At 39.5% G+C, this 19,030-nt stretch overlaps 1 protein-coding gene across 1 annotated transcript in view; it reads right to left on the reverse strand.

Moving 5' to 3' along the window:
* Positions 1-2,038: 2,038 nt before the first annotated feature.
* IFI44 (interferon induced protein 44) overlaps positions 2,039-19,030 on the reverse strand; it is a 37,408-nt gene continuing 20,416 nt past the window's right edge. Inside the window, 1 exon segment of the mRNA XM_032395981.1 lies at positions 2,039-2,119. Coding sequence (XP_032251872.1) covers positions 2,039-2,119 — 81 coding nt within the window.

Consider the following 19,030-nt stretch of genomic DNA (forward strand, 5'->3'; position numbering starts at 1 on the left):
CCCCCATTCGTGCTCTCTCCCTCACTCTCAAATAAATAAAATCTTTAAAAAAAATTATAATTGAAGCCAATTTTCTGTTTATCCCATGGTGCTCCCACTTCTTAATCTTTTAAGGAGCCCTACATTTTGTGACACACTAAAATGGAAACAGGAAAGCCTCAGTGACTAGAGAAATATTACAAACATGACTGACATGCAACTCAGAAACAGAGTTTAAACCAAAGGTATCAGGATTATCACTTTTTTCCTGAAACAATTAAATATTTCAAATCATGGCTAATTTCTCCCTACCTTATCAACATCACCAGCCTCCTCCCATCCAGGTTTAGAATGTGATTTAAGTTACATGACAACCCCCCTTCATTCTCTCTCTGTTTCTAACCTAATGGGATATATTCCTCTTCTAAAAAGTGGACAGTAGGGGACCTGGCTGGCTCAGTCAGAGGAACATGTGAATCTTGATCTTGGGGTCATGAGTTCGAGCCCCATGTTGAGAGTAGAGATTACTAAAAAAAAAATTTTTTTTTAAACTTAAAAGTGGACAGTAAATGTCATTTTCTATGGAACTGTGGAATATGCTACAGTCCTGCACACTGGCTGAACAGGCTATTTCTCTTACTCTGTAAGGATTTAATGAGCACTAACTATGTCCATGGCACTGTCCTTGTACTTTCGAGGATAAAAAGAGGACTCAGACGTGAAACATGCTCTCAAGGAACTTACCATCTAATAGAAGAAGAGCCATGCCCCGCAGAACTAGCCCAAATACAAGTTGACCAAACAAACCAGCATGGATCTGCTGTCAAAGAAGGAAAGTTTGTTGCGAGGAGAAGAGCAAAGACTTCAGCATCAGGCCCCGTGAGAGACCATGAACAAAGCATGGTTCCTTCCAGCAAGCGTGTTCTAGGCTAGAAGAAGGAAAACACATACAAAATTAAACTTGGGAGAATAATTGTTCTGCTGCTACAGAAATACAAGATGCTTGAAAAGGAAAAATATACTTTGGCCTGGGAGGATACACTGGAAAAAAAGAGATGAAGAAGGAAGGAGAGAATGAACACATGTTCAGTAACCACAACTTGTCGGGGACGGCTGGACACTGCACACGCTTCATGGAGGTGGCAGGTCAACAGAATCCTGAACCACGGGTGAGATGTCAGAGCTGTGATGGCAGACATGGACATTCCAGAAGGAGGAAGTGATGTGAGCCAACTATGGAAGTGAGAGAATCCAGAGGAAGTTGAAGAACATTGAGAAACCTACAGAGGACTGAGTGACAGGAGCACACACCAGGGCAGTGGAAAATGCAGATTTCCACCGGGTGCTAGAGGGTTTGTAGGCCATTCTAACACGACTAGACACCATGTTCGGTGACAGAAAAACCATCCAATGTGTTCAGCAACAAGGATAGTAAAATGGATAATCTTTCTTATGGGATAGAATCTAACCACGCACTATGCATCAAATAAGTGTACTATAATATCAGTTAACTTACAACTACTTCCATTTCACAGACAGACTATTAAATATCCTGTTATGATAGCAATCATAGCGGTTCACCTTTCCTGTCAGATATGGGACATGTTTTAGAAAAATATGCATGTTTAGACTAATCCCAGCCAGCCAGAATGAAACTAAAGTGTAATTTTCATAACTGCACTCAGTCTCAAACATCAAACTCATTTGTAAAGCCACTTTTCAAAAATAAGTGGAAGGATTTATACTCTTTATAAATGACAGATTCTGAAATGCTGCAGTACAGTTCTCCAAACCCAGAGGATCACTCTTGGCAACATCACCCCCTCAGGAAAACATTACTCAATTTATATCTTCAGAATCAGTTGAAAGCTCAAACAAAATGTAAAGAGAAATTTCATGTAATAAACTCTGTGGCATAATGAATACTGAAAAGACTACAGCAAGCCCTCTTTGCACTTGATAAAAGGTCAGAGGTCCACCTGGAAGACTTCTGTGTGACATACTTCCAGGTCACATACAAATCTGAGCGGGGTCTCAACTAAAACCTTCCACAAGTTCGTCAGGCTTTTATGGAAGATGATGGATGGTGGACCAAAAATGCTACTTTGTAATCCATAAGTAGTGCTTTCAAGGGACCTGCCTAAAAACACAAGTACAACACTTATGATAAAAGAAGAAAAAATGGGGTAAAGCGCAGAAGGAAGTTGAACTTTGGCTGGCCAAAGCTGTGGTTTCTCAATGACACTCTTTGGTATTTACACTGAGACTAGAAGATGATGCCCAGAGATACCTCTGAGGTTCTTGTGAGACTCTGAGTTCAGCTGTACATGTTTTCTTTGTGTAGAGGCATCATTTCCAAACCACACTTCCTCGTCTATCCCTGAGCAGAGTGTTCCTCTTAAGCCTTAAAAAAGCAATCCTTAAATTTACCAGCACCTATTGAAACCAAATGGTCTAATCCATTGACAAATGTAATGCTCTATAGTTATCAAAGTGTGTTAAGACCTCCAAAAAAACTTATTTTTCCAAGAGAATTTAAGAAAAATATTTAGCAGACTGAAGCCATGCATGATTTACTGTGAAAATAAATATGAAATAAATAAAATGTGGAAAATATAACTCAAAACATACAATAAAATAAAACATAGGGGATTTCCAGGATTAACTGGGCCTTCAAGACCATCTAAATCCATCTCTTTATTTTTATATGATCAAATTTAAGCAAAAAAAGTTAAATAACTTCACCAAGGTCAACCAGTATTTAAGTAACAAAAATTAAGTGAATGTCAAACTATGATTTAACAAGATAATTTGTATATTATTTGTATTATTCTTATACTTACACAAATTAAAACTAAGTAGCATTTATCCCAATTAAACTAAAATCCAAACACTTAAATGACTGTGCATAATTAATGGTATTTATAATGTATATCATATCTCTCCTGAAAAGATCCTGACTGAATAAATAATCATAGTTTCTGACCTCACTCTACTTATTTTCTCGAGCAATTTTAGAAATACAAAAGTGTGTTGGGACATTCTACAGACAGAATACAGCCATATTAATGGGACCTAAGAATCAAAACTTTCTAATTTCTTGCCACTTTTGCTTAATTTATCAAAATCGGTGTGTTATAAACAAATCAATGGTGGTTGGTTTCATTTTTTCTGAAGATTTATATTTTATGAATATATATTTTCTTTTAAAAATAGAACTAACTAAATGCAATGCAATATCTTGCATTGGATCCTGGCATAGAAAAATGACACTGAAGGAAAAACTGGTGGACTCCAAATAGAGTTTTTAGTTTAGTTAATAGTAATATACCAATGTTAATCTCTTAGTTTGGACAAAAGTCCCATGATTAGGTAAGACATTAACTTTAAGGGAAAATGGCTGATGGGTATATGGGACATTCATTTTACTATCTTTACAACCTTTCTCTAAATCTAAAATTATTCCAAAATAAAAAGTTTATTTTTAAAATATAGAAATAGGGACACCTGGGTGGCTCAGTTGGTTAAGTGACTGCCTTTCGGCTCAGGTCGTGATCCTGGAGTCCCAGGATCGAGTCCCACATCGGGCTCCCTGCTCAGCAGGGAGTCTGCTTCTCCCACTGACCCTCCCCTCTCTCATGTGTGCTCTTTCTCACTCATTCTCTCTCTCTCAAATAAATAAATAAATAAAATCTTTAAAAAAATAAAATAAAATGTAGAAATAAAATTAAGAAATATCAGTAATATTTGGGGGTGGAGGACACACTGGACCAATCAAAACAATCTTCATTGATCAGAAAAATGATGGAAAATGGTAGTTTCAAATAAAGGAAGGAACAACGGAGGGAAGGAAGGAAAGGAAGGAAGAAAGAAAGGAAGGGGGCAGGGAAGGAAGGAAGAAAGAAAGGAAAAAAAGAAATTGTTCCACTTCCTTCATAAAGAGTTATACCATAGTAATACAGAGCCATATTTTCTCTAAACCCACAAATGGTCTAACTCCTATATTTATTCACTTAATCCTAACAAAACAATGAAGTAGTTGCTTTTATTACTCCCATTTTAGAGATGAGTGAACAGAAAGTTTGGTTACTTGCCTGAGGTCACATGGTTTAAATACATCGTGGGAACAGGATTTGAATTAGGCTCTATTAGACACCAGTCTTTATAACAAGAGAATGACTTTGCTTCCCTTTCTATGAACTTCCAAAGGTCTCGTGCCCTAATAATGATTTACAGTGCAAAATGAAATTTTTCTTTCAGTTTTTCCTCGCAGCCTTTTTATATACTTATGCAGGAGGCTGAGCCTAGGTTTAGGCTCACTGAGGACACCTGACTTTAGGAGCCAATAGAGTGGGCAAGCAGAAAGTGGAGAAGACAGAATCGTATGCTTGTGAGCTTAAATAGCTCTGCCTTTTAGGTTGAATCCTTGAAGTTTTTGAGAGGCTAAATGTCTATGAATAGAAGCATCTTTTAGTACACCTGGCAAAGCCTCAATAAATATCCACTGCTATTTAGCAATTTCAAATTTACAAATTAAAAAAAAAAGGAACAAAGGATTATGCTTGAAAAGCAGCATTTTCCCCAAGGTGGCTCCAGCTGCATGGGTACTTAGATTTCCTACCCCTGCAAAAGCAACAGTCCCAGGAGACACAGCTCATTAAGTGACAGAGCAGAGCCACACTTCCACAGCTGCAAATCTCAGCTCCACCCCAGAGAGCCACCTGTGAGAATTCAATGGGATGATGTTGTGAAAATACGTGAAAACACTGAGGAGTCTTACCATTGTAAACCATGACTGTTGTTAAAGTATGATTTTCTCATTTCCTAAAACTGTTGAGAAGGGATGATATAGGGAGATATTGACTGGCATATTGTTCTCTTCCTTCCTTCTTGCCCTGTGATCATCTTTTCTTAGGGCAGCTCATCACCTCTAGGAGGAGTAGGATTAGTGAAGAAAGAGGTCGCATTCTTGGCTTCAAAGATCACAAAAAGCCAGGTCATTTGGTAAATTTATGGGAAAGAGTAGAAATATTTAAAATAATATGGGAAAACACTTTTTCCTTGGCATCTGTGGCCCACTTAATAAAGATCATCCACGACCTTTGGATGAAAGAAGAATTGGAGAAGAAGGAACCTTAGTTAGTGGCCCACTGACCTAAGCCCTACCTATAGCCTTAGGGGGAGGAATAATCAAAGGCCAAGATAAATTGAGGGATCTATGGACTGGGAGGTATGTGACTCATTACCTTTCTGGAGTCATGGGGAATATCCTAGGAGAGAAGAGAGAGCATCTACACAGAGATACCCAAGAGAAACACTCTAAGCCATCCTCATAGGGCTTCAGCATGCGCCCCGAAGGATGCTGAGAAATGCCAATATTTTTTGTTTGCTTTTGCTTTTCATATCTCCAGTGTGGCATGAGTTTGCAAAAACAAAGTACACCAAAGGATCCTCAGAATCGGGAAGGGAGAATTTACCTACAGTCCAATATTAGTCCAATCCAAGTCCAGCACTTGACTTCCAAACTCAGAAGACATAAAGGGATGACACCATGTGAAGGCGCAATAGGTGGTCAGACTACCTCAATGGATGCCAGCAGAAGGCAGGCCCCTCTGCCCACTGACACCACAGCAGTGCGTCATTGCCCCAGGACTGAGAATTATAATCAAAGAGAACAAGGAGGAGGGAGAAAATCTTGATTTCCTTTTAGTTGAAACTTGAAACGATCCCTCACCAAAAAAAGAATCCCTGAATTTGATTGAATGTACCTGTAAGTGTAAGGAGGAAAATAAACACCTCTCCTGCCTTCGGATGGGAAGATGGCTTGAAAGAGAAATTAAGTCCAGTGATAGGAAAAGGAAGTTATATTTTTGCACAAATGATTATATATTCTGTACAAATTAATATCTGCTATGCTACTATTTCTAATAAGACACCATTCCATAAAATGGTGTAGTAATGTTTCCCTCAGAGATTCTACCTCAAATTTCTTGCCATGCATGTATCCTCTCTGGACCCCAACAGCACTGTGCCTCATGTTTTGCCCAGCCCATAAACATTAACAAATCAATTGATGAGTTTTTTTTAAAAGACAGAAACAATAAAATTAACATAGGGAAGTTTTTCATGGTGTTTACTTGATTAGTAACTTCAAAGCTTTGTTTTATCCCTAGAACCCCATCTCCACAATTAAAAAATTCCCCCCAAAATGCATTCTATGGAACCCCTCCTTTCTGGAAGTACCAACACATACAATGGAAACATAAATATCTAGAAAAAAATAATTCTGCTTATAATCTTATTCTTCACAATATTCCTCTTCCCTACCCACCTCAGTGGAAGAAATATACTTCCCTGCTATACCATGACTTCAGAAAAAGTCCCACGACTTACTTTGACCAACAGGATGTTAGCAGACCTGACACAAAATGAGCCTTGGCAAATGCTTGGGAGTCTGGCTTTACTTTGGGCCTTTGATATCACTATACGAAGAGCTTCCCCAGATTAGCTGCTGCCCCCTCAGCCTGGGCCCAGAATAAACACAGGTAGAGCAGATCTGAGCTCGGCCCTCAAAGCAATTTCAGCTGGATCTGCCGTTTGAAGCAGAACCACCCAGTTGCCCTCACCCTATATCTATTTATCCCCATGACCGACATGGGCACATAGGCAGGAATAAATTAGTGTTTGATATCTGAAGTTTGGATTGGTTTGTTAAGCAGCAATAATTGATGATACAGGACCTAGTGTCATTTGATTCTTAACCTTCAGCTTGTAATAGTAACTTTGCCCAGAATGGTTGGGTAACTTGTCCCCATTCACCTGGTGAGATAGTGGCAGAGCTGAAATCCCTAGGCACACCCAGACTGATGCATGCTCATGAAACCACGTTTACCTTGAACCATTTGGGCATACTTTGTTTTAGAAAATCATAGGCAAAGGAGAACCATGATTCATGCCCCCCCCAACCCCAACACTGTGCATGGGCCCGGAGTTAGGTCCACTCCTAAAGATAGACTCCCCAGCCAACCATCATCCCCAGGACCTTCTTCCAGGATGCTCAGCAAGCGCTGGAGGTGGGTGCTCCCTCCCACAATGAAAATTACTCATGCTTTTGTTTTAACTAACAATATGGGGGTGTCCAAACTTCTCATTAGGGAATATCAAGCCCTTAGCAGGGGAAAAGAAAAGGAAAAGGAAGGAAGGAAGGAAGGAAGGAAGGAAGGAAGGGAGGGAGGGAGGGAGGAAGGAGGGAAGGAAGGAAGGAAGGGAGAGAGGGAGGGAGGGAGGGAGGGGAGGGAGAGGGAGTAAGACATGAGGAATACTGATAAGAGATCTAGTAAGTTTCTACTGCTTTAATGGCAAGCGAAATGCTGGCCTGACAATATATGTGGTTGTGCCCTATAATAGAAGGCATCTAGGTGCAAGAGACTGTGTTCATGAGTGGAGAAGGAGGTGGAGAGTGTAGGAGATAGGGTGACTGGAATGGTGAGTGGATATTTGGGAGGAAAACGGAATTCACCTCCTTAGCATATCTCATATCTCATGCAAACATATCTCAGGAAGTTCACAGACTTCAGACACTATCAACACACACATACACACACACAAATAAACAAAAACAACAATAAAACAGGGTGAAATGTGGATGAAGTACGGGTAAAGGGATTCTGTAGATTCTATGAAGATGGTTCTCTTGAACTTGTATCAAACCTCAGACACAACTTGTGTTATAGTTCTCTTGAAAATATGATTCTACACTGAATTTGTCCAAAAGCAATAAACATTCTAAGCAGAATTGTAGTAGCTTTATGTACACTTTTTACAGAAAATAAAGTAGAATAGGATGATCCCATCACACTGTAAAGAATTAGAGTTTAAATGTTTTAGGAACATTCAAGGAAATAACAAAAGTCATAGTTTCCCTTTGCTATACGTAAGGAATTCCCATTGAAGTCGATGGGGTTTTACATAAAAATCAATGGCAAATTATGGCCCTTAATGAAAGAGGAAATTATAATTATAGCGCTGCTGGTAGCATCACTATAGTTAAGGCTGAGCAGTCTTTTCCATTATCACTTATCAGGATTTAATAGCTCAGCTGTTTTGAGCCCTACTTGGCTGAAACATGATATAAAACTCATCAAGCTGGATGTAATTAGTTATTATTATCATTATTACATAAACAAATATTTTAATCAGTAAAGCATTTTTTAATTATGAAGCTTAAGGAGACTATTTTTTTTCTAGTGACAGGTGCAGGGGTGGGGAAGTAGACAGAAATAAGGACACGTGTTTAAAAGAAAGCAAATTGAATGTGGCAAGTCTCCCAGTTGGAATAACTCACTTTCCTTTGATTGTGGGTACCAGCGTGGCCTGCTATGAAACTGAATCTCCTGGGGGGAAGAAATACTGTTGAAGACTGAGGGAAACCACTCACCGGCTCCTTCAGCCCATTTTTCTATTATGGGCATAAGCACATGTGCAATGCAATTAAATAGGAACACACAACGGGCCTCCTAGAACCTCTCAGCACCAAATCTTTCTTTTCTGGGAAAAAGTATATCATCTTTGGCTTATAAATGTTCTATCATCACTCAGTCCCTAGGCACGTACACCTTAGATATGGATGGACCTCAGATCAGAAACATTTGACAGATCCCAAGGAGCGTTTTCAGGATCTGGTGCAAACATCCTCTTGCTCTCCCATGTGGGTGGCCTCCAGGAACTGAGATGGAGGTCTTTATGCTTAGTGCACATCATGCACAGATAAGGAAACCAGAGCGGCAGAATCTTTTTTTTTTAGGAGTTTTTGTATTCACAACACCAGAGTTCCCTGGCGCTTGGAAAAGCCAGCTGTGACTATCTACATTGGAGACCTTCATTTCCTGAAGAAGAGGGTAGATTGAATGACTAGAATATGAGAGGAAAAAGTCAGTGGTACTTGTAAAGTGCCTATCATGTGCATTATGCACTTTCCTGCATTATTTCATTTAATCCTCATGACAAACCTGTGTGTGCTATTTTACACTCAGTTTACAGAGAAACACAATGAGATTCAAAGAAATTAAATGATTTTTCCCAGATCAGTCAATTAGTAAAAGCAGCAGAGATTAGCTTCAGTCTCAGGTCTCATGAGGCAAGTTCAGTGCTTGTGCTATTTTCCTCCTGAACCTTCAAATCCATACCCTTATTCTCTCCTCAACGTTGTCCATTAGGGCTTCTCTCCCCTCCTGTTAGAAGAGAAACTGCTCTTGTCGGTTCCATAGACAACCACCATTGACAAACCCAATGGTCATGCTCAGTCTTCATCCTTCATAACCTCTAATCCTCGAAACAAGTAACCTCTCTTTCCTTCTTGAAATCCTCTCTGATCTTCATTTCTATAATAACTGCTATCCTGAGGTAAATGTTCTTCCTACTTTCCCGGAAGCTTCTACTTGGTGCCCTTTGATGGCTCCTTCTCCTCTGCTCAGCCTCTAATGTTCCCAAAGCTCAGTCCTGAGGTCCCCCCTTTTCCTTTCCCTGCTCACTGATGCCCTGGGTGCTTTCTTTCAGTCCCATGGCTTTCCTTGCATCTCTATACTGAAGACCACATGCCAACCCACCTTCTCCACTGAGATATGGATTTGTACATATAATTACCTACTCGGTATTTCTATGCATTTCTAATAACATCCCATATGCAACATTCCCAAAATAAACTCTTGCCTCCCTCCATAGTCTTAGGAAAAGACTATTCTTTCACTATTTTTTCCATCTTAGTGAATTGCACCATCCTTCTTAGAGTTGTTGAAACCAAAATATGGTGCGTCATCCTGTCTTTCTCTTGCTTTCTGTTTGTAGCCCAACCACAAATCCTGATGATTCCACATGGAAGTAAGACCTGAAATCTACCCACTCTTTCCAGCACCAATGTTACAGGTTTATAAATGACTCCGAACTGGGCATCCACGTTCTATTCCATTTAATAGTCAAAGGGACTTAAAAAAAAAAAAAAATCAGATCAAATTACTTCCAGGCTTTAAAATGTTCAAAAGAAATACAAAGTTAAACACAGAACACACAGGCACACACTCAGAATCTTCCTACAACCCTTATGAGAAAATCCAAATTTCTTTCCATCTTCTCACCATGACTTTACCCTCCTCGTTCTCTTTCCTTTTTCCACATGCCTCATACTTACACACTCTAAACCAGACACACTGGGTCCATTGTGGTCCTGAGCACACCTTACCCCGCACCAGCTGGATACCACCTCCACCACCTTGAGAACTTTGCACCTACTGTTTGCTCTGCCAAGAACACCTTGAATTTTGCATAACTGGATCCCGCTCATTATTGATTTCTCAGCCAACTGTCACCTTCTTAGAAAGGCATTCCAGAATAAGCTTTGTAATGCTGGTCCTGGTGCACAAGCCTAAAATATTGATTATCTGGGCATTTGCATTAGTCAGCTCAGGCTGCCATAACAAAATACCATAGAGTGGATGGTTTAAACAACAGAAATTTCTTTTCTCACAGTTCTGGAGGCTGGAAGGCTGAGATCAGGGTGGCAGCAGGTCAGGTTCTGGTGAGAGCCTTAACCTGGCTTGCAGAAGGCTGCCTTCCTGCCGTGTCCTCACATGGTTGAGAGAGAGCTCTATTGTCTCCTCCTTTTCTTATAAAGGCGCCAATTCTGGTGGATCAGGGCTCTATTCTTATGGCCTCATTTAACTTTAATAACCTTCTTAAATACCCCATCTTTAATATAGTCACATGGGGAGTTAGGGCTTCAACACAAATTTTGAGAAGACACAATTCATCCATAGCAGCCTTTATAGAAAAAGTTTGACACTCCTGGTCTATACCAAAAAATCTCATCTTTCCACTCTACCATATTGCCCATCTATCTGGCATAAATATTTTACTGGTGTTTAATGTTGCAGAGCGCATATGCATTTTCCATAAAAAGTATTATGTATGTAGAGAGGAGTCAGGTGAGAAATAATTGTGATGTTAGTTATAAAACACTAACCAGCTTTTTTAATTTTATAACATTCTCGCTTTTGTTCTCTCTTCAAATTCCACTGTTAGAACAAGAGAAAATAAATTTAAGAATGGAATGAACATAAATACCTCCTTGATTTTCCTCTTTATGCTTAGTAAAAAAAATGTAAAAATTAGGAATAATGAGAATCAGAAAGTCCTTCTAATAGTAGCCTTAAAGGAGCAGAGCAGATCTGTGCTGACCTCAGAATGCTTTTCTAAAACACACAGCTTGCTTTCTCAGTCTGATTCACTGTTTATCACATTTTTAGAAGCCATTTGACAAAATGTAGTTTTTTCCTAAAGTCTGACTATGTGCTAAGTAAGGAAAGATACAAACTAAAGATAACCCCTAAATAATCGAGGCCCAGCTTTGTCCATCACTAAAGGAATAGCCAATCAAAACGTAGTACGTGCATACCACGGAATAATCATAGATAGCAATTAGAAGTAACAGCAACTCGAACGTTTCTCAGAAACCTAGCATTCAGTGAAAAAATGAGGAACAAAAAATCAGCAAAATAATGCCATTTGTGAAAATTAAGAATATAAACATGTACAAAACACTACATATGTCACCCGTGTACGTACACTTTCAAGAGTAGATATCAAATACATGCACATGAATGCCTATGGGGGACACCCGTTTGGAAGTCCAGGAAGAGAGGGGAAAAAGTTTAAAAATGAGAGGGTTTTACAACAGGTGATGATGGTGAGCAGAGTATAAGGGGCTCACCTATTTGCACCCAAGGCATAAAGGAAAGGAGGGAGGGAGGGACAGAGGAAGAAGGAAAAGAAGGGGTTAGGAAGGAAAAAGAGCATGGGGGTATAGAAAAATAACGCTGGTAAATATAATTCTCTTGATCTCGTCAGTTCATTGAGTTTTTGGTGCTAAGTACCTCAGGATGTGTTTGTGGGACCGTTCTTGAATGTGAACTAAAGTCGCAACAATAGCTCAGAGTGCTAGGATCAGAGAGGCAAATAGTCCAGCTCAGACAGAAGCATTAGACATAAAAGTAAGGAGCTGCCAGAATGTTCTTTTCCTTTCCTTGAGCCTCTGAGTCTATCCTGACTTATTTATGCCATCTACTGGTCCTTTCAGTTAATGGCCTTTGCAAAACTCTCACTTGCTGCTGGACTAGGACAACTCTACCGTGATTTGAGAGCCAGTACTGTGAGTCTTTTCACTCAAATACTCCATTTCTTGCCAAAGACACCCTCTCTGAAGCAACCTCTTACTGTTGTCTTAGTATGTTCCGCCTTAACCTTTCTCTATGTCAGCGAAACTCCGCGGACTTAACGCCTTTTTTAGAAGTACTCTCTCAGGGAAAAACAGGAGGCCATTTTTTGATGGAGGCGAGAAAACCATTTCCCAAATTTGCTACAAACATCAGGTTTGATTTTCTTTTCCAAAACTGGAAAGTTGCCTTGGAATGGGGTATCCTTATGTCCACCTAAAATTCATTTCTAACGCTTTCTCATTTGCATTGAAAAGATTTGCATAAACTTATTATAATCTTAGGGATAGATTTCTGGTTGGGTTTTTTTTTCACTTGAGTATAAATCTCTGAACTACAACAATCTTACAATTGGATGCGTACTATCGTATGCCCTTATTATCTTACTGCCATTTCGCCTTTCTTTTTTTTTCGCATTTATCAGACTGTTCCTGGCTCGACTCATAAAGAAAAGATACATGTCAGTATGTTTAATGTTGCTTCAGCCAGACAGCTAGTCACTCGCCTCCTCACTGATGGCCCCCCGGGCACATGTGCAGGAATCTAGTGGTCTTATACCTGTTCATTAAATAGAAGCCATTCATTAACAAATGTAAAATTTCAACAACGACAAAAACATAAATTATGTCTCACTCCACATTACCTTCTTGACAGTACAGTGCGTCACATGGAATGATTTCTCATTCATGTTTCGAGCCTGTTACTCTGAAGGAGGAGAAAAATCAAGCAAGTTATTTCTGGAGCCACCACTGAGAATAACCATGAAACTAACAAGCCATCTTCTCTTCCTTGATGATGTGGCTATTTAGCAGCTGAAGTCGATTCCAGGAACAGATTGTCCTCAGAGTATTTCCCTGAAATTCCATATGACCATATGCCTTCATTACAGAGAAAGAGTACCAAAACTCCTGAGGATCCTGAATATCAGGGAGGACTTGAACCCTAAGACAGAGATCAGAAAACCATAGCCATGGGTCCAATGCACCCATCACCTGTGTTCGTACAGCCTGTGACTGAAAAATCGGGATTTTTAAAATATTTTGTTTATTTTTTTAAGTTTTTATTTAAATTCCAGTTGGTTAATGCACAGTGTAATATCAGTTTCAGGTGTACAATCTAGTGATTCAACACTTCCATTCAACACCCGGCGCTCATCGCGGCAAGTGCTCTCCTTAATCCTCATCACCTTGTTTTTTAGATTTTAAATGGTGAAAAAAAAAGATATCAAAAGAAAATAGTAATTCATGATGCATGAAAATGAGATGAAATTTATTTAAATTTCAGTGTCCGTAAATAAAATTGTATTGGAACACAGCCATTCTCATTATTTACGTTTTGTCTCTGGCTGCGTTCCTTCCACAACAGCAGAGCGGACTAGCGGCGACAGAGACTAGATGACCAAAAAAACTGAAAATATTGACTACCCAGTTTCAACAGAAAAAGTTTGCTGACTCCTACCCTAAAGTCACTTTGGTGAGAGGGTGAGGTGCTATGAAACCTTTGGTGGTCTCTACAACCAGATACCCAGGAATCAGTTTCCAGAAAAAAACATGAGAACCGATGCAGCCAGCCCCTCACTCGTCAAAATTCATTGTTCTTTCGTCTTCGTACATTTAATCCTTTCTTCATCAGATGTTGGTCTCAAGACTCTTGGGTTTCTTTTATTGTTGTTTCCATGGTGGATTAGTTCACCTTGAACTACACACACAAAAAAGGGAAGGGCTTGTACTGCAAATTTCCCCCTGTGGTGGTCTCTGGAGGCTAATTCTGAACAAAGAGTTGGGAAGCTCCAGGTATTTCCACAGAAAACAAACTGAGGTCCTTCAGAGTAGGATCCTTACTCATTTTATAAAATATTATGAGGGCAAAAGCCAACTAGAAAGATGGCTTCACTTCTCCATGGTTCCCTTTTCTTCAGGACCTTGCCAGTGAAGTCAGGAGTTCCTGGGTATTTTACATCACTAGCCAGGTGAGATTACAACAAGCTTTAAGCCTGTTTTATTTAGATTTTGACCTTCAAACCTGTTCATCAGCAAGTGCCTCAAGGGGCAAAAGTTGCAGAGGAAGAGGAAGTTACCTCAGTGTTGTTTTTTTTTTTTCTTTCTTATTTCTGGTTGCCTTGGTTCCCTTCCAAGGTTTTTATTTTTGTTCCCCAGTGCTTTTAAATAGCCATTTTCATTTACTGATTTTTTTTTTTATTGTATCCAGTGTTTATTGCTTGTTTCAAGACAGGAAGTTTGCTCTGATGCAAGCTACTCCCTTAAAACCAGAAGTGGCACTTTTTTTTCTTAATCTCTTTTTAAAAGTTAATAATAGTCTCAAGACTTTTGCTACTAGGACTGCCAAATGATAGAGCTGTCTGTTTCATTCCAAGAAAAAGTGACCTTAGGCTGGAAATCCTGAGAGATGTCTTTACAATATAAAGTATATTATATTTTCACTGAGTGTCCAAGGGATTCACTTTGTGATAGTAGAGATAATACAATTATGTGACACAGAAGAGTCCAAACTATGACCTACCTGAGAATGGAATCTGGTCCCAAGGAGATCTTTGGCAGGTGAAATGCCACGGAGAGAGTATGAAGTTATGATGACTACTCATGTCTGAAATGCCATTGGATACCCTTTTTCGTCCCTTTTATTATATTTCCATGCAGATACTGAGCTCTATGACAAAGTACTCAGAACCCAATTACTTCTATCTCTCTTCACTATTGCTTGCTGCTTCTCAATAACCATAGAATGCTTATTTTCCCAAATTATGGAAGTAGAAGGCTTCAATGTAATGTTAATTTCTTAAAGGCAGGCCTTGCTATAAGAGAAATCATAGGCAGTGCTGTGTTTTCAATGGCATTTCCCTGATGACTGCTGGTGTTGGTCATCCTTTGTCATGGGTTGTGATGTAATTGGCTACTTTTGTGAAGTATCTCTTCAAATCCTTTGCCCATTTAAAATTTTTTTATCTTTGAGTAAGAGTTCTTTATATGCTCTGGATGAGGTCTTTTGCTTATTTTTTTGGCTATTGGCTCTTTGTTGACATAGATATTTCAAAAAGAAAACATTTTTAATTTGGTCTAGTCCATTTTTCTTATAATTCTTTTTTTAAAAGATTTTATTTACTTATTTGACAGAGAGAGAAAGAGCACAAGCAAGGTGAGTGGCAGAGGGAAAGGGAGAAGTAGGCTCCCAGCTAAGTGGGGAGCCCAAAGTGGGACTTCATCCCAGAACCCCGGGATCATGAACTGAGCCTAAGGCAGACGCTTAACTGACTGAACCACCCAGGCGCCCCTGATCTAGTCCATTTTTCAATTTTTGTTTTATGTGGGGTTTGGGTTCTGGTTAGGAAATCTTTGTCTAATCCAGTATTATAAAGATTTTCGTTTAAGCTTTCTTAAATAATTTTAGCTCTTACATTTAACTTTATGGCCCATTTGGGGTTAACCTTGGTATATGGGGTGGGATAAGGGTTGGAGTCTCTTTCTTCCCCCTGCATTTATTTAGCTATTTGTTCCAGCACTATTTTTGAAAAGGCGATATTTTCCTGCTGAATGACTTTGGAACTTTGATTGAAAATCCACTGAACATTTAAGTGTGAGTGCCCTTTCTGATGCATTTCTACAGCTCCAGCTAGGAAACACCACATTAAAACAGCAGGTCGCCCATTTGAGCCTAGGTAGAGCTGCTTGTAATGGGTCATTTTTAGGAAGAACTCTCAGAAATGTAGGCAGGTTTCACTGGTGACTTATACAGCCGAGAAGCTACCTGATTCTCCATCTCTGCATGTTCAGGCACTTTTTGGCAGGCACCTGGGAAGAATGAAGTAAACAACGTATTTCTTTAGATACTTTAAGTGTAGTTTGGCTGTCCTTAATCTTTGATTTTGGTGAGGGGATTTGATCACTCTGAAGCATCATATAAATTAATAAACGATGATTGAAAAGAGTGCACAGGTTACGATCAGCCCTTGTGAGTCTTTGTCTTATAATCCTGCATATTATTCTAAATTTTTGCAATGTATTTATAATAACTGGCATTAAGGGAAAACAATAGTAAGTGTGGTGCAGGGAAAATAACAATAATAAGTGTTGTGCAGGAAAATATTATTGTTGTTTTCCCTTGTCGTTTTACAACTGATACTGGCTCTTAATGCAACTGATTCATTTTGTGACTAATGGCAAAAAAGAGAAAACATGAAATTAGCAGCTGACAGAGCCACCGAGCCATCATCTTGATCAATGATCACTGTTGAAGCTCCCAGGGCCTGCATTCCCATGATTCTTTCCCAGTGCAGACGTGTTCCCAGCCTCTCGAGTCCTCACTGCCCCGATCTGCCTGTCCCTTCCTATCTGCTCCATCTGTCACTCTCCTGCCATCCCCACTGCCCAGGCCTCACTATGGATTATGAGCTTGTCTCTTCCTCTCTGCACCGACTTCACCTGCCTGGAGTAATGAAATGATATTCTCACTTCTCTGGACATACAGTCTCCTCATTTGGGCCCACAGATGACACACTGGGACCAACTACAGATCCTTGGCACATCATCTGGTAATTTTAAATGATCTATGAAAACAGAATAAACATGGATTGATTTTTATGTCCGGCTTTGATTCTACTCAGCTGCAAATTGTGATAAAACTTGTTTTGAATAGAAAATGAGGGAAAAGTGAGATAAAAGTCACAGAAAGATGGTCTGGAACCTACAGGTTGCCAATGTCTTTCTGTATTTCTCCCACCACTTGCTCATCGAAGATACTTGCAAAATCAGGTTATATCACTTAGGACCTCATGTGTCAGAGGTGTATACTTCATAGAGGTTTAGCTGCCTGCCCCATATATGCAAATATTTAAATCATAGTATCATAGAATTTCAGAGCTGGAAAAGAGCTTAGAATTAATCTTGTAAAGTCCAAGCTCCTAATTTTACAAATAAACTAAATCTTACAGAAGTAAAGAAATTAACCTCAAATCACAGAACTACTTAACGATAGAGCAAAATCTTGAATCCCTGCTTCCAAAGTCCCATTTTAATGCTACTTCCTCAGACTCTAGAATCTGGAACAATACTCTACACTGTAGAGAATCTCATGAATAATAATCTTGAAGGATGGAAGGAATCCATTTTCTCGGATACAAATAAGAGCCCATTCTTATAACTTACGATTTACATGATTTTCAGGATAAGCATATTTTCCATGCATAGAAATATGGAATGCATAGAAAATGTAGCCCAGATGAGTGCTAAATGTTTTAAAAACAAAATATGCCTGGAAAAGAAGCAAAATTAGAACAGTACAGGAGAGAGTCTCACAAATCCATAGTCTGAGACTTTGAAGAATATCTCAAGTCTGTGGCATCACAAAATAGTTGCAAGTTTCTAGATGCTGAGATCTTGGAATGACTAACTAAGGCCTATCTGTTAAAATGCATGCCCTTGGCATTGCTATGATTCAGCTAGATGGTATCATTTTAATTCAAACTGGGCCCTTGATAGCCCCAATCCACACACTGAAAGGAACCGCCTCACCATCCCGGGGATCACCGTAACCAAACTTTGTGCAGAACTAACCCTCCTGAAACATTTGCACGGTCCATGGCACGTGGATGCTTAATAGAGAAGGTTGTTGAACAGGTGAATTATCTGTTCACAGAATACCAAGAAATGTGTAGTATGAGACATTGGAAAACACGTAGTTTGAAGGTACATCTGCAGATTTTTACCAACCCTGATACTGGTGTTAATAAATCAGCCTCCGTACCACTTGTAAAGGAAAAACATACTGACTATAACCTTCTCACCCTCTGGAGCCTTGTCTTGAAAAAGAGATAGAAATCTTCTCTGTATTTCGAAGAAAACAACAGTCTTTAAAAAAATTCAATGTCCTGGAGTGCCTGGGTGGCTCAGATGGTTGAGCTCTGCCTTTGGCTTGATGATCGCTGGGTCCTGGGATCAAGCCCCACATTGGGCTCCTGGCTGGCTCAGTGGGGAGTCTGCTTCTCCCTCTCCCCCTGCTTGTGTGCTCTCTGTCTCTCTCTCAAATGAATAAATAAAATCTTTTTTAAAAAAATTCAATGTACTTATTTTTCTAACTACATTAGTTTCGTGCCAAAAAGGGATTCTCCTAAAGAGAGAGCAAAATCTTGACATCCATTGTAGCTTCAACCTCCCCATACCTCAGGAAGAAAGTTCTTTTCCTATGTCTTGAACTAATAGAAGTTCGCCCTGGTACTGTAGTCCCTGGGCCATGGATGGAGGCAAACAACCTCAGGTAATGCCCTTTGGACACAACTCACAATCCACACATTTTGGCATCAAAGAAAGTGTTGAATCGGGGGGGCTTTTTGGTCAAGCATTAGCCAAAAATATTTTTAATATTAGGAGAGAAGAATACATACATAAGTCACCATACTGTAAAGCAAAAATTATTGCTACGAAAGAAATATAACCAAAGTACTATAAAGTACAAGTGAGATACTCTATGTAACTGATAGCATGAGAAAAGTTATAAAATGCAGTCAAATTGGGCTTTGAACAATTTGTTAAATTCCAATAGGAAGAAACATAGAGACAGCATGCCATGCTGCAGTAGTGAAAGCATGAACATTTAACCTGTGTTTAGGAATGGAGAGAAGACCAGAGGTCGCAATGTTAAGTCGTGGGGAAGAAAAGAGGTTATGGGATGATCCGCTGCACTTTGCCTCCAGATCTGTTCCTCAGGCAGGCACCTCATTCCACCCAGTGTCACAGAAAAGCCCACTTCTGGGCATCTGGGTGCTCAGTCAGTGAAGC

The sequence above is a fragment of the Phoca vitulina genome, unplaced genomic scaffold (assembly GCF_004348235.1).
Source record: "Phoca vitulina isolate PV1807 unplaced genomic scaffold, GSC_HSeal_1.0 scaffold2, whole genome shotgun sequence".
Lineage (NCBI taxonomy): Eukaryota > Metazoa > Chordata > Mammalia > Carnivora > Phocidae > Phoca > Phoca vitulina.